At 36.9% G+C, this 16,274-nt stretch overlaps 1 protein-coding gene and 2 pseudogenes across 3 annotated transcripts in view; 1 reads left to right on the top strand and 2 right to left on the bottom strand.

Moving 5' to 3' along the window:
- Positions 1 to 16,274, top strand: part of LOC149475178 (uncharacterized) — a 115,565-nt gene that overhangs the window by 15,916 nt on the left and 83,375 nt on the right. The window contains exon 1 of one of the 3 annotated variants that reach the window (XM_089713712.1): positions 14,074 to 15,923. The exons of the other annotated variants lie outside the window; for them this stretch is intronic. Coding sequence (XP_089569838.1) covers positions 15,777 to 15,923 — 147 coding nt within the window. The 5' untranslated portion in view covers positions 14,074 to 15,776. Of the gene's footprint in view, positions 1 to 14,073; positions 15,924 to 16,274 lie in introns of those variants that run through there. 3 annotated transcript variants of the gene reach the window in all.
- LOC149475188 (tyrosine-protein phosphatase non-receptor type 9-like) lies at positions 10,256 to 10,884 on the bottom strand (annotated as a pseudogene).
- LOC149475187 (tyrosine-protein phosphatase non-receptor type 9-like) lies at positions 12,560 to 13,273 on the bottom strand (annotated as a pseudogene).

Genomic DNA, 16,274 nt, shown 5'->3' with positions numbered 1-16,274 from the left:
TGCGACCAGCCAGACAGCCCGGACTCTAACCAAAATAGCAAGAGGAACAGTATATCAAAGAACCAACTATACTAAAATGCTCACTTGTCAACGTTGGTAGCTCCTATACGATTATTAACATAAAATTCCTAAATATTATACAATACAACTTATTAATTAAATATTATATAAAAATTAAATTAACTTAAATATTATACATTACAACTTATTAACTAATTAATTCCTTAACTAACACATAAACAGTCAATTAACCTTCGCGCATTGAATTTCTTGCAGTAGAACATATTTCAAATAGCTTTGTAAATTCGTGTAGTATTCTGTATAGAAAAACATATTGTTCCGCGACCGAAACACTTGAATATCTTTGTTAGCGTATTTTCAGTACAGTTTCTGGAACTGATATTGTCTTAGTTTTTAGTAATTGCTTGAGACACGAGTCTACAGTACATAATAATAATATTGTAATGCAATTAGAGCGAGCGCCCACGAGAAACTTAGTTGCCCGGCAACTATTTTGTCTCTGTCGCTGTCTCCTCGCAAAGTTTTGAACGATGCGCACACGAAAGCGACAGCGACGCCACTTTTTCTTTAAAATTTTCTGCATTTATCAACATGGATTTCGAAGAAACGGTTGTGGTCTGTGCTCTTGTCCTTAGAAATCGAAGACGGCAGCGAAAAAGGCAATATTGGGTGCACCCATTATGGAGTGGGAGACTGACATTGGGGAAATTCCATACAATGTTTTTAAAATTGAGAACATTTCCAAAAAAAATTTTTCGCTACTTCAGAATGAGTATAGAAAGTTTTGATGAACTGTGCAGAATTTTACGACCTGGTATCGCTCATCAAGATACAAATATGAGATTTGCTGTCTCACCTGAGGAAAGACTGGCTGTCACACTGAGGTATGTTTACGATTATTATTATCTCCCTACCATATGTATGCAGATGATTTGCAAATTTACTCGCATACCAGCCATTTCCGAAATTTCAGAAGCTATACAACGTACAAATGCTGATTTAGATACTATAGCTACCTGGTCACACAATTACGGTGTGACTGTTAACCCGGCTTAGACTCAAGCCATCATAATTGGTAGCCGCAAAATGACAGCCAAGCTAGATTCGAACAGCTTACCAAAGCTAATTCTTGGTGGATCACATATTCCATTTAGTGAGTCTGTTAAAAACCTTGGGCTCCATCTTGATATGAACTTGTCTTGGAATGTGCAAATAGAGACGCTACGGAAAAAAATGTATGGCGCTGTAGGTTCCATCCGTCGATTGCGCAATTTTCTGCCCATTCCTACAAGGGTATCGCTTGCAGAGACTTTACTCCTTCCTATCCTAGATTATGCTGACATTTCCTATCCTGACCTTTCCGAACAGCAACTTGACTCCCTTGAGCGACTCCAAAACGTATGCATACGTTACATATTTGGACTACGCAAATATGATCATGTGTCCGAATTCCGAGCCAAGCTCAAGTGGCCTCCTATCCGGGTCCGCCGGAATGCTCATATTCTGCATTTGTTGTACAAAGTTTTATTTGATCCTAAAACCCCATGTTACCTAAAAGAAAATTTTAAATTCCTTGGTGAAAATAGCCTTACCCTACGTTCCTCTAATCTACTTACCTTAAGCATCCCTACCCACAGATCCAATTTCTTCCATTCTTCCTTCACTGTGACTGCAATCAACCTTTGGAACTCTATTCCAGAATCGATAAGGCGTGCTCAGTCAATAACTGTGTTCAAAAATGCATTAAAGCAATATTTATCTCAATTATAATCTTAATATATTATAACTACCTATTTTAATTAATTCAATTTATTCCTTGCCCATAATTTTTATAGTTTCACATGTATGTAAGTATGTATATATTTATATATATATATATATACAGTAAAAGTTCCTTATTCGCGGGTAATAGGTTCCGTAAATGTGCCGCGAATAGAGAAACCGTGAATAAGGAATGGTAATTTGTATGGGGTTCTAGGGAATACGTTCTTAGGTGACGAAATAAAAAAGCAAATACATAAAGAAACCAGTTTAATTTAAGTTTTTGACATATTTATTAATTACGATTTAATTAGGTATTATCTTCATAGACCGGGAGATACTGACACAAAATTTCGAGTCATTTGTAACAGGATGGCGGTTCTACAGGGGTCTTAGTACGCAATGACAAAAAGAAAAATGATGGTGTGAACGCTGGTACCGGTGGGTTAGTCGCGTGGGCGTTAGTCGAACTCGTCGGAAAAATAGCGAAAGTCCAACGATTTGTAACACAAAAATTTTAGAATTTACCGATAGCCCATAAAAAAGAAGTAGGCGGTAGTGTCATGCCATACTTTTCCGGTATGACTTACAGCCCGCCATACCGACGCGAATGTGTTGATTTAAAAAAAACAATTATTCAACCATTTGTACCAAGCTAACTTTTGCACAGGTAACCATCGTCGTGCAGCCATTTACGAAAATCGCCATGCCATACTTTTCAGACGATTCCAAATGGTCGCCATACCGCCGAAAATCTGCAAAAATTTTTTATTTCGCCTATCTTTTTGTACCAGTATTGCATTTGGCTTTTTGGAGAGTATTTGATAAAATGTGACCATTATTATATTTGCCATACTTCTAGTAGGGGGAAAAAGTGCTGTCATACTTGAAAAATTAATTTATTATTAATTTATATAAGTGAAAATTTCCAACACCTAGATCTTTGAAATTTTGTATTTATATTCGTTGATCCTCAAACTTACAGGAAAAATAAGTGCCATACTGTTACAAATCGTTTGACTTTCGCTATTTTCCGACGAGTTCCACTAACGCCCACGCGACTAAGCCGCCGGTACCAGCGTTCACACCATCATTTTTCTTTTTGTCATTGCGTACTAAGAACCCTGTAGAACCGCCATCCTGTTACAAATGACTCGAAATTTTGTGTCAGTATCTCCCGGTCTATCAGGTTTAGGCAATGGCTTGTCACTTTTTACTCGTTTTTCATTTTTTTTAGTCGACATTATAAATTCGTAGTTGTAGTTCAAGCGTTTACTAAGGATAACGAATGGTTTTTATTTAGGTAAATACATATATGTATGTACCGATGTACCGATTCGATCCGCGAATAAAGAATTTTAGGCCGCGAATACAGAATTTAGGTCGCATTTTTTCCATCCGCGAATAGTGAAACCGCGAATGAAGGAAGCGCGAATAAGGAACTTTTACTGTATATATATATATATATATATATATATATATATATATATATATATATATATATTATGATGTATTTATTTATAGATTTATTATTTATGTATATTTATTCTTTAGTTTATAATTATATTTTATATTTATTTATTATTCATTTTCTTTTAGTTCAAATCAAAATTTTAAGTTTGTAATGCACCACCACCATAAATGTAATCCTTCTAAATTTTCGGGTTGTCTGGCAGAAATCGCTTACAGCGATAAGACCGCCCTCTGTACATGTTGTTACTTGTATGGTTCTTAGTTTATAATCCTGTATTAAGTGTGCAATAAAGTATTTTTCATTCATTCTTTCATTCATTCATTCATTATTACTAGCAATGAGACAACAGTTTACGAATCATTTTTTTTAATAGTTTGGCACTAAAGGGTACAAACCTACAACATCTAAATAAATAATTTTACTTGTAACACACATCATAAATTTCTGAGTCATCAGTATCAGTGTAATGTGACAAGTACGATTGCAGTGTCACACTTACGCTATTTGTACTGTTTGAAGGCGGAGTTGGAGTAGGCAATGACGAAGAGAACAAATTTTGGTAGTCCTCATTTTGGGGGTTGGTTGCCGACAGATACAAAGGGGATGGGACGGAGGTGTTGTGTGTGGATAGCGAAGTTGAGGTTCTGCGTGGCTGGATGATTGTGAATCGTGCGTCGCTGATTTTGGGTTTCTGATAGATTATTTGATTGACACCAGATGTACTTGGTTGGCAGTTTGCTGAAATTTGTAATTCTCTAGTTTTCTGTTGTGCTCTCTTAAAAATCTGTAAAATCTCTATTTGAATGTCTAACTGGGTGTCTTCTGGTAATGCTTTTAATCGCGGCACCAGAGAAAGAGCAAAATGTGTTTCCTTGTCTTGCGGTATCTGTGTAGCTTGTGTCTTTTCTTGTAATATATTCAAAAGTTTTTCTTCATAACATTTTGGTTTCTCAGTAGTAGATTTTTTCATTTTCGGCCTCTTTTGTGGTTTTCCTTCTTCACTAACGTCGTCATCACTGTCGATGGCGTGATCGCGATCGGCATCATCAAATCTAGGTATATTTCCCGATGTTTCACGTGTTTCCAATGTCGGTATGAGAAACAGAAGATTGTCGAAAAATTTGTACTTTCGGCGATCTTTTTTCGCTGCTTGGCCAGACTTTGTTTGCTTCTGTTCCCGAAGCTCCCTCGCAAAACATGACCGAATATTCTTCCAACGTTTTTTGACTAATTTACCTGAAAAACACAAAGCCATCTTATAGATATTAAAACAATTTTGTATAAAGATAATTCTTACTCAAATTCATGCTATTTAATCCTTTCATTTTTTTCAGATATCTTGCGACTGGTGCAAGCTTTTATACTCTATCATTTGATTATCTACTGGGTGTTACTACAGTAAGAAAAATAGTAAAATCGACGTGTACACAAATTTGGATACTTGTGCAGCCTCTATACATGCCACAGAAGAATGAAGAGGATTGGGTGAACATTGCAAGTAAATTTTATACAATTTGCAATTACAATTTGCTTACCTACACCAGCCATGGAACCCTTCTCGATAGACACTACCTCCGTAACATACCTCGTTGAGTTTTTGTCAATCATAGCCGTGCCCCCAGCTAGACCAAAAAGTAGAGTTGCTATTACTGGAAGCCCTACCATCAAGGTTTTGTTGTCCTCTACAGTCTCCGATGAAATAGTGGATAAATCTCTAAAAAGTTCCTCGAGCATATCTTTATCATCATATCTCTCTTTGAAACTTTCTATTTCATTCTTGCCTAGCATATCCCTTACTTCTTTTTCAGTACTACATTCGATCATGAATTTTGATATATTCTTAAAGAACTGTAAATCCATTCCTTTTTGACCAGTCTTTGAAAGGGCGGGGTCAGTCGTTATTGCGTTCTTCATTTCTAAAGATATTAATGGTCTAAGATACCACCAGACGGGGTCCCCATTTATGTGTGCCACTATCTGTAGTTTTTCCGCCATATCGGTACATATTTTAATTTTCTTTGTTTTAGACAAGTCATGTATCAAGAGCTTCCATGGCTGGCATAATTGCATAGACTCGGGGTGTAGCCATTCATATTGCCTGAGGCAACATAATAGATCGTTATTGGCTGCACATTCTAGTGCAGCAAGTGGCAAATTTATAAGGGCCAATTTTAGAATTATTTCCGGGCCTACTGCTGGTTCGGTGGCAAAGTCATCCAATGCGTTAACGTCCTCCGGTCTTAGATATATACCACTTCGGGTCCTACCGAGTCTACCCATTCTTTGGCGCTGCACGCACTTTGTTATGGTTCTCAGATTTAAATCATTCCTATATTCTATACAATCTTCATGTAGATTCAAAGTTACTTTTGGTTTAAATTCCTTCTGAAAATCAACCATACATGCTAAGTTATCAATCGTAATGGATTGCCCTAGCACATCAGTTGCAAAAATCCAACCTTCTGACGGCAGTGATGATAAATCTTTCACCGTTCCGGCGTGTATTCCTGTTACTTTACCAGGGTATTTGGTTTTTGATGCCCATTGTATTCCTCTTTTAACATCATTGACTGAAGCGACCATAAATACCACAATACCCTCTGATACGTAAATTTTTGGGATTTTATACCTGTTACTTATACATTTTATATCTTTGTATGATATATAATAGAATTCAGCATCTTCCACAGTATTAGTTTTATCGCTTGTTCTCTTCAAAATTTTTGATGTATCTATTGGAAATCTGTATGTATCTATTTTTTCATTATCACCCAGCACAAATGCTCCTGTCTTATCGATTGGAGTTGCCGTTATTTTAATTACTTTATGGGGTTGCAACGCTCTGTTGCAGTATGCTGAATTTAACACTACGTTGGCATCATTGGTATTATGTATTTCATCAAGTATGACATAATTGTAATTTATTATATTCTTAATACTGTGCACATTCTTTCCGTATGTTTTAAGCACCAACTTCCTTGAACACATCTGGTTGGGAGGCCACATTTCAGTATGATCTTCATTACCCACTCCAACCTCAAATACTATGTTTACATCTTGTATTCTATTAGTTTCTAAGAACTGTTTTATCCGCTGATACGCATTTTTAACAGCTGCTACATTTGGCAACAGAAGTAATATTGATGTATCTTTAGGCGCCATCGTTAATAATTCCCTAGGGAAAAGTGTTGACTTACCTGTCCCTGTTGGTTCCTCAAGCAAGTAATAACTACAATCGTCTGGAATTTGCTTTTCGATTACCTGTTTAGCACATTTCCTAAAGTGGCTTACCATGTCGGGCTCTCTTAGAGGGACTCCTGATTTCTGCGTCAACCCTCCTAACGGTTGGAGGGTACCTGTAATTGATGGTACTTCCTCCACTTGCCATACACCGCTGCCGTAAACGCCCACTACTTCTCCATTTCTGTTAACTATCGGACTTCCTGAGGCACCTGGCATACCATTAAACTGTGAATACGTAAAACTACCATCATCAATCTCGATTGCTCTAAATAATCTAATTGTTTTGTCTGTAGAAAAACCTGTACATATAAAAAATTGCGCCCAATTCATTATGGGGTTTACGGCAACAACGACTTCACCTACAGTTACCTCAGCAAACTTTGGGGCCTCCTCACCATACACTATGAAGTCTGTAACTTTATCGTCTATCAGTTTCTTCGTCCAAGTAAATGTCAACTCACCCTGAGTCCACATTACAGGGCACCCATTCGTCACATGATAGTTACTAACCAAACAGCCTTCCGAACCAAACGCTGTGCCAACCGATACTGCAGTTTGCAAGCTCAGTATATAATCCCTATCGCCGAGTACATTAAAAGTGTGCCAATTTGTGTCGACACCTCTAAACACTCTTGGTGGAGTCTCTTGGTTGTAGCTTGAGTTGTGCACCTGCTCCCAGGACTTTATACTATCAAGTGTAACATTTGAGAACGAGTGTTGCTGATAATGTTCAGTTCGTTTAAACCTACCCGGATACTGTGCTTTTAGAAACTCCCAACTCTGATATTTTCTATTATTTGTGGTATATTGTTTTATTACTTCCGCTATCTTATATGAGCAAGTCTGAAACAGCATCATAGTCGCAAATGCGTGGTGATAGGGGACAAACAGCAAATACTCAAAGTTAGTAAGGAACAAGTCATCTGATTCTAATATAATTTGAATAGTTTTTACGCCTTCACCAGTTATGAACATAATAAACTGTCTCATTAAACTGAGATTGTCTGTATATGGCACTACCACTATATTGCCATCCACATACACTCGAGCCGTATTTATGAACGAACAGATTTTCCAAATATTATTGGGGCTATAGACGGGAAACACATTCGAGTGATCCAGCCGGCTGGTAGTGGGTCAGAATGCTTCAATTACAAAAAGTATTTCTCTATCGTTTTCATGGCGTGGGTTGATGCGGACTATAAATTTGTGTACATTGACGTGGGTGCAAATGGCTCAGCCGGAGATGCTAGTATATTTCGAAATTCAAACATGGGGAAACGCTTAGAGGAAAATCAGTTAAACATACCAGATGACAAAACTTTACCAAATGATCCAAACGGAAAACCCATGCCATTTTGTTTAGTAGCAGACGAAGCATTTGGATTGTCAAGAAATATATTACGACCGTTTTCACGAAAGTCGCTGACGGTTATAAAGAAGATTTACAACTATCGACACACTCGAGCACGACGTATGGTCGAATGCACTTTTGGCATACTCGCCAACAAATGGAGAATTTTTCACAGGTCTCTCGATGTTAATATTAATTTTTGTGACATTATAGTTAAGAGTGCTTGCGTTTTACATAACTTCGTGCGTAGTAGAGATGGTATTAGATTTGCTGACACTGCTTATGAATGTCCACTGCAGGCAGTTTCTACAAATCACGCCGATATAAGGATTACAGCACCAAGCATACCTAACTATTTTGCATCATATTTTACTTCACCACAAGGTTCAGTTTCTTGGCAATATAATAAAATTTAATAATTAGGTTTTAATATTGAAATTTCTGCCCATTATACCTACCTGAAAACCTACTAGTGAATAACAAGTTTGTAAATATTAATATATTATATTAATAAATTTCTAGACTTACCGGCTTCCGATTTTTCTTTTATTGGTAGTTGACCCCAAACCTGGAATAACTGCTGGCAAACTTCTTCCCAAGCATTGGATTTGGCAATAATGTCTGAGTATTCTTTTAAGTTTTTATTATATAGCAATGGTCTGGCTTCGACTTCTTCAATAAGTCTATTATTATCAATATCTTCTTCTGAAACAGACATTTTTCTCGTATTCTGTCTTATATATAGGAGCCAATAATAGGCAACATTTGACGTCTATCAATTTTGTCGTAACCTGCCTAAAAACATCGATTATAGTGAATTAATCGATGCGGACTTGAAACATATGGCAATTTTAAAATAAAGATAATTAAACGAATAATAAATAAAATTATGTTTTATTATAAACACAACGCATGCGACTTCACCCAGGTTTTTAAAGGAAAACCCGCATAGTTCCCATTCCCGTGGGATTTCCGGGATAAAACCTATCCTATGTGTTAATCCAAGTTACCCTCTATATGTGTGCTAAATTTCATTGTAATCGGTTCAGTAGTTTATGCGTGAAAACTGAAAGCCATACAAACCATACAAACCTTTCCTCTTTATAATATTAGAATAGATATGTAATCTTAATTGAAAAAAGTTTAGTAAATGTGCAGTTCCAACAAAACGATATAACATATTTTTCTATGGCGTCGTTACTAGATTACATTGCTGAATTTTATTGAACTGTCAATGTTGCCTATTAAAATGGCTCTACTATAGACAGAAAACTACTAATAATAAAAATAACTTAATTAAAAACAATATTATTAATTTATTAAATAGGTTTGAAGTCGGTGCCAAGCACTAAGCACTTAGTATTAAGCCCGTGCATCGACATCAAACCTTTTTAGTAAATAAAACATCTAAATAATATGTAGTAATTAATAATAAATGTAATTATTATTAAAGTGAAACTTTTATTACATCGTTTCAAACTTTTTGGTCTGTGTAGCGCATGTCGCGTGTATCGCGGCTGCGAGTAGGTATACCTACTCGGCAGCCGACCGTCACGCGACATGCGCTACACAAAGCAGTGTTCGGAACCGTTCGAACAGTTTCACTTTTACCGTGGTTTCATAAAACCACACAACATTTTTTTTTGCTCGTGCGCGCTAGCTGTAATAATATCAATATCAATCTTTTTTATTTTTTACTTTTCCGTTTTTGAAGTCGGTTGTTTTTAACGAAGTTATTTTTATTTAATACTTTTTAGTGTATTTTTCAACACAAATCAAACGAGCCCAAACTCGATAAAGTTGAGTCAATATATTACTAAGTTCCTATGGCCACCTTCCGATTCCATCATCAAATCAGCGCTATGTCATAATAATGTTTCATCGCTATCCAATTTACATACGTATACAAAATTTCAGCTCAATCGGTTACCTGGAAATGAATCAAAGTTACTTGCTACATTTCAATTAAGTCATCGAGACCAGACGAAAATGCTCATAAAATAAAAACTACTGGGCTTATCCGAATAAAATTTATGGGACCAATTCCACACCATTCCGCATCAAAAAAAAAAGAATCACGTAAACCGGTTCAGAAACCTCGGAGTAATCGGTGTCCATACATAAAAAAATATACCGGCCGAATTGATAACCTCCTCCTTTTTTTTAAGTCGGTTAAAACTACAGTGTACGAGAATAAATACGTTGACATAAATAGGTATTATCGCTACGCCGGTTACGCGGCAACTGGCCGGCGGCCGTCGCCTGGCAACATTTTTGTCGCCGTGCGCGCACTTGCATTGAAACCAATAGATAGGGCGACAGTTGCGTCGCGGGCTTGTCTCCGAACCCGCGGACAAAAAAGTCTCCCGGGAGTTGCGTCGCTACGTACGCGCACTTTCATACTAGCCCATGGCTGGAGAGACAAAATAGTTGCGGAGACAAAATTGTTGCGGAGACAAAGTTGCTCGTGGGCGCTCGCTCTTAGAAACATCAAAAGTTGTTTGGACGTATCCCGAATCATTTGTTTCACTCACAGTCCTGATCGAAAGCTCACCAGCTTGAAAAATTTGATGTTTGTCGTTGTAAGGGTACCAATACCGAGCACACTTTTCTTTCCCAGCATTTTTAAGTTCTGTCAGCATCACAATAATGCGAGAATTCTGCTTCCAAATTAGTTGCCAAAACTGGTTAACAGTTTTTTCAAGCGGCCCTTTTGTCGCCACGTACTTCTTCGGAATCTCAAAAGAGTCCACGTAGTTGGCGTGGATGTAGTCAGTATCTTCTTCTTGGGAGTTATTTTCACACGGGTTTTGTCCCAGCAGATGATGTCATCGTAGCGGTTTTTGCTGGAATTTTCTTGCTTGGAAAAATGTTCAAAGGACCCAAAATGCGGCTTTGCTACGATCTGATAATGCTCTATTTGGATGGCTTCCAAGAAATCGGATTCTTGTGCGCGTCTTTCAAATTCCTTGATACTTATTGGAACAAACTTTGGAGTAGGTATTATGTTAAGAAGCATTTTTATCGACATAAATAAGTCGTCTGTTCACATTAAAATGTCAAGAGTAACTAATGAAATATCTCTAATTCTCTTCAGTTTTGTTTTTATTCCCGGGAACTGAATAATAATAGCTCATTTCAGGTAGAAACAATGATTAGTTATTATTAACGAATTTGAATGATAACTTTGGGCAGATATAGTGAACTTTAAAGTACAGGTTATCGAAAGTAAAACAATGTTATTTTTCTGTTCTTTTTCCTTATAACAGATATTGAGATTTAACATAACTTTCTGTTGTATTGTACAATGAAAGAATTTTTTTTAAATTACCGTTAAATTCACGGTAATCGTGAACAAATGGCACGGCCTAATCATTCGTCGGTAATTGAGATAATTTTTAACTTTTTTTAAACAAGTTTTACCGTAGTCTATAGACCGGGAGATACTGACACAAAATTTCGAGTCATTTGTAACAGGATGGCGGTTCTACAGGGTTCTTAGTACGCAATGACAAAAAGAAAAATGATGGTGTGAACGCTGGTACCGGCGGCTTAGTCGCGTGGGCGTTAGTCGAACTCGTCGGAAAATAGCGAAAGTCAAACGATTTGTAACAGTATGGCACTTATTTTTCCTGTAAGTTTGAGGATCAACGAATATAAATACAAAATTTCAAAGATCTAGGTGTTGGAAATCTTCACTTATATAAATTAATAATAAATTTATTTTTCAAGTATGACAGCACTTTTTCCCCCTACTAGAAGTATGGCAAATATAATAATGGTCACATTTTATCAAATACTCTCCAAAAAGCCAAATGCAATACTGGTACAAAAAGATAGGCGAAATAAAAAAATTTTGCAGATTTTCGGCGGTATGGCGACCATTTGGAATCGTCCGAAAAGTATGGCATGGCGATTTTCGTAAATGGCTGCACGACGATGGTTACCTGTGCAAAAGTTAGCTTGGTACAAATGGTTGAATAATTGTTTTTTTTTAATCAACACATTCGCGTCGGTATGGCGGGCTGTAAGTCATACCGGAAAAGTATGGCATGACACTACCGCCTACTTCTTTTTTATGGGCTATCGGTAAATTCTAAAATTTTTGTGTTACAAATCGTTTGACTTTCGCTATTTTTCCGACGAGTTCGACTAACGCCCACGCGACTAACCCACCGGTACCAGCGTTCACACCATCATTTTTCTTTTTGTCATTGCGTACCAAGACCCCTGTAGAACCGCCATCCTGTTACAAATGACTCGAAATTTTGTGTCAGTATCTCCCGGTCTACTACTGTAAATTTTATTCGGTTTTCAGTAAATTATATATAAATTCAGTAATTGTGTAATGCTCACCTTAAACATAGTTCCCTCATAATTAAGACAACGTTTGCTCCAAAGAATTCTTAACTGAAGACTAGTTTCTCTAGAAGACTTCTACAGGTATTTAAAGCTACCTGCGAAGTCTACTACGCATGCCCAGACATTGAATAAATATGGGCTCCTCGTCTTAGAACATTACCTATCGACTAGGCAAACAAAATACACCCTTTATTCTGAAATTACCATACACTGTCGCTTAAATTTTTACATACAAAACATTAAAATCGATAAAATTAAATAAATTAAATTAATTGGACCAATAATAAAGATATAATTTGAAATTGAAATTTTAAAATAAAATAATTGTAATTAGCTACTTCAATCTAAAATAAACCGGCGCTGCCGTGAACCACCATAGGAGGAACGTTTCCATTGTTGCTATCAAAATCGGCCATTAATTGAGCCTCTTTGACCGAGAGAACGAAGTCCAGAAACATTGAAGGATCTCGAGGAAGGCTGTTGCTAGGCCAGTCGAAGTAGGCGAAATGCTTGACGTCTAGCGAAGCTCCAGTGCCGTCCGTTACTCGTAGACTGGTCACCACGTGGTCACGGAAGGATTTGATTTCCAGAGTTTTGATGATGAACTTGCCATGGACAGCTTTTCCTCACTTTTTGGGACTCCAGTACGGGAAACAAACCTCGCGCCCGTTTTCTACTATTCTGGTCAGCATGACGATCACCCGGACTTGATGAGTGAACACCATCTTCCAGAAATCTTGAGCTGTCTCTTGGAGTGGTGCCTGGGTGCACAGGAACCTTCCCTTAACGTTGTAACCGTCTACATGGCTGGCATTTATGAAGTCGCTTTCGCCGTCTTCTGTTGGGAGGATTACCCTATTGTGGTCGAAGTTCAGTGTGTCCTGATATCTGCATCTTAACCAGTTGTTAAAATAGGATGCTTCGTTGCAAGAGTGGGAAACATTGTCTTCCAGTATTTGACGGTGTTCTTGTTTCAGTATGCGAGCGAGGTTAGATTCTTCAATAAGTTGTTCGCAGTTTTTGGCGAAGGAATTTTTTTTAGTGAATTTTGCGCCCATTTTTTAAGATTTAGGTTTTCTGTACAAGAGTCCTAGTCCCAACTGTGGTTAGACACTAAATGTAAATTTTCTGATTTATCGGGAGATATTTATAGGTTTGTAATGAAATATTAATGGTCATTTTTTCCTCCATATAAATCGATAACTGAATCGGTATGACGCAGGACATCGCAGAGAAGGACGTAATTCGTAATTCTCAAGACAGCCTTGAGACATTGGGTGGGAAAATATTGCCGTAAATGTACATTAATAAGTTAGGATCGGTTATTGATTGTATCGCAATCGAAGGTTAGTCTTGGTGTTTGAATAATAACAAAGCTTCAGTCTTTATAGATTATTTTGTCCGTAAGGTTGTGCTATAATGGAAGTGAAGAGTAGTTTTAATGGATTTTTCTAGAAAACTCACCTGCCCCCCTAGACAAGTGGCTTTCTATTAGCGTAAAGTTCAATGGAATAGATTATGAATGTATGAGATTGACGTAATCAATCGTCGTCGTCGTCGTAATCAAACGTCAATCTCACACATTCATAATCTATTCTATTGAACTTTACGCTAATAGAAAGCCACTTGTCTAGGGGGGCTGGACACGACAAGCTTCATCGTGTTTGTGAGTACTCCGAATTCTTTCACTCAATAAGCAAGTGGTGTTTTAAATAACTAAATTTAAGGAAGGTAAATAAGTTACATGTTTGTAATAATATGTTTTGTTTTTGAATTGTTTGCATCATGCGACAATTATTGCGGTTTCAAATAACAACAACAATATTGTTTTCAAATAGGAATAACATGATTTAATTTATAATACCTATATACAAAGTTTTCCTTAAAATAATATTGTTGGCGTCAATATATAATACAAAATAAAATAACTGAAATAAATAAAGTATGAAAATGCCTGCGAAAAGTCTGGCATTTTTCAAGACAAGGACATATTATGCATGTATGAATGCAAATGTCGTTAGGTAAGGAGCTTTGTCAATCGAAAATGATTCTTATTCCATAGCAGGAAAAATAGAAATGGTGGATACGAATTTCAATAAAAATCTAACTTGTCATGTCACAAGATGTCCGCAACGACTTAATTTTGATTCTATCACCGATTTCAATGTCAGCCTAGGCATTAATGATTCAACTGTTTAACTTATAGCGAGCGCGCACGAGCAACTTTGTCTCCGCAACTATTTTGTCTCCGCAACTATTTTGTCTCTTCACCCATGGGCTAGTATGAAAGTGCGCGCACGTAGCGACGCAACTCCCCATACAAACTGATGGGAGAGACAAAATAGTTGCGGAGACAAAGTTGCTCGTGCGCGCTCGCTCTTAGTGTCATTTGAAAAGAATAGCCGATCCTGAATTTAAAAAAGGGTGCTCAGTTGTGAGTGCAATATTAATAAATTGTTGAATAGGTATGGCGTAAGTGGTAAAATCATATTCTCATGAAAAACACATCATACAAATAACCGATTTCAGTTAATTAGTACAATTTGATATAGTTTCAGGCATTTGCGTCATTAATTCTCATAAATATCCATAATCATTCATTTTCTCGTTAAACAGCCCAATTTGGGACTTTATCGCTATATAGGTGTTAAACACTAACTAATTAATAGAGACCATTCCTATTGGCATTGTTTACGTGACTAAAGCACTAATCGCCTCGTGGACCTATCTGCATATTTGGGCCTCAATTAATTTTGAGAAAAACACACTGATAAAGCCAACCATTTTATACTGGGTTTTTACTCATTTTATATAACATTGTGAGATAACGTTCTGCGGTCGAGCGACAGTTGACCTCACTGTTGATAAGCGACTATTAATAATTATATTTTAGCGGTATCACATACATGAATTATTTGACCGTAGTTTCCTGTTGATGGCAAATTAACTAATGTAGTCCCATTTTCCGTAACTGCTGATAAGTTTCGAATGGGTAACTGGTAAAACCTCATGTTGGAAGATATAAATCATCTATTGTTGCTTACCGAATTAGGTTATTTGAACCGGGAAAATAGTTAGTCCGAGTGTTTTATAGGCCGTGCCCCTTTGACCACTCGGGTAACGTCGCTGGTTGAAACATTATAAGTGTCTATATTAAAAAAACATTTTTTTTTATAGTATCCTTATTTATTAGTTGTCAGGAGGGGAATATAATATTAATAATGATATAATATTAAAATGTTTTTTGGGGAAAAACCATCTGTGAATAACCACCCACAAGTCGAAGTCAAATAATATAATATTAATGTAATGTGATAAATAAATATTTTTACGTAACATAATGAAAATTATTTATATTTAATGCATTTTTTATTTTTGGAAAAAAATATGCTATATTTTAATATACGGAGCCTCCGACTCTAATCAGCTCTCCGACTATTAATATTCACGATAGGACAAATAAAAGCAGATCTCATCCTCACTCCGTATTCAGTTCTATATAACCCGTTGCAACGAGCAGACGTCATACACAGTCTACACCGGAGTTAGATTTTTGTAACTATGGCAACCAATTTGTCAACACCTCTTCGAGATCTCGAATTTGTGTTACGATCTACTCATCGTTTTGAAAACATCCCATGCTGGGATGGTTCCCGCGTTGTCTTACACCAGACCAGCGATGGAGCGGACTATATTAATGCTAGCTACGTAAGTGGATTCTATCTACAGATTCTATATATATAGATTCGTCTACGCGCTTAGACGGGTTAAAGTTACCACAAATTTAGAGACTGCCGTGACAGCATACCGTGCCTACATAGAATCACACCTTCGCTATGGATTGGTAATATAGGGTAACAGTACTGCTAGGGATAGAGCATTCATTGCGCAAAAACGATGCATGAGAGCCATCTGTGGAATAGCACCCACTGAATCATGTCGACCCTTATTTAAAAAGCTTGGTATTACCCTACCTTGTTTATATATTTTTGAACTGTGTTTGTTTTTAGAAATAGTATCACCATTGAAGACCATGTTTAAAGCAAAATAAAGATTTTA

This window comes from Colias philodice, chromosome 31 (genome assembly GCF_061535455.1).
Source record: "Colias philodice isolate Cphi_HAF_F1 chromosome 31, ilColPhil1 Martin Lab GWU primary, whole genome shotgun sequence".
Lineage (NCBI taxonomy): Eukaryota > Metazoa > Arthropoda > Insecta > Lepidoptera > Pieridae > Colias > Colias philodice.
The sequence above is the reverse complement of the archived record's forward strand: the minus strand, read 5'-3'. Positions and strand labels throughout refer to the sequence as shown.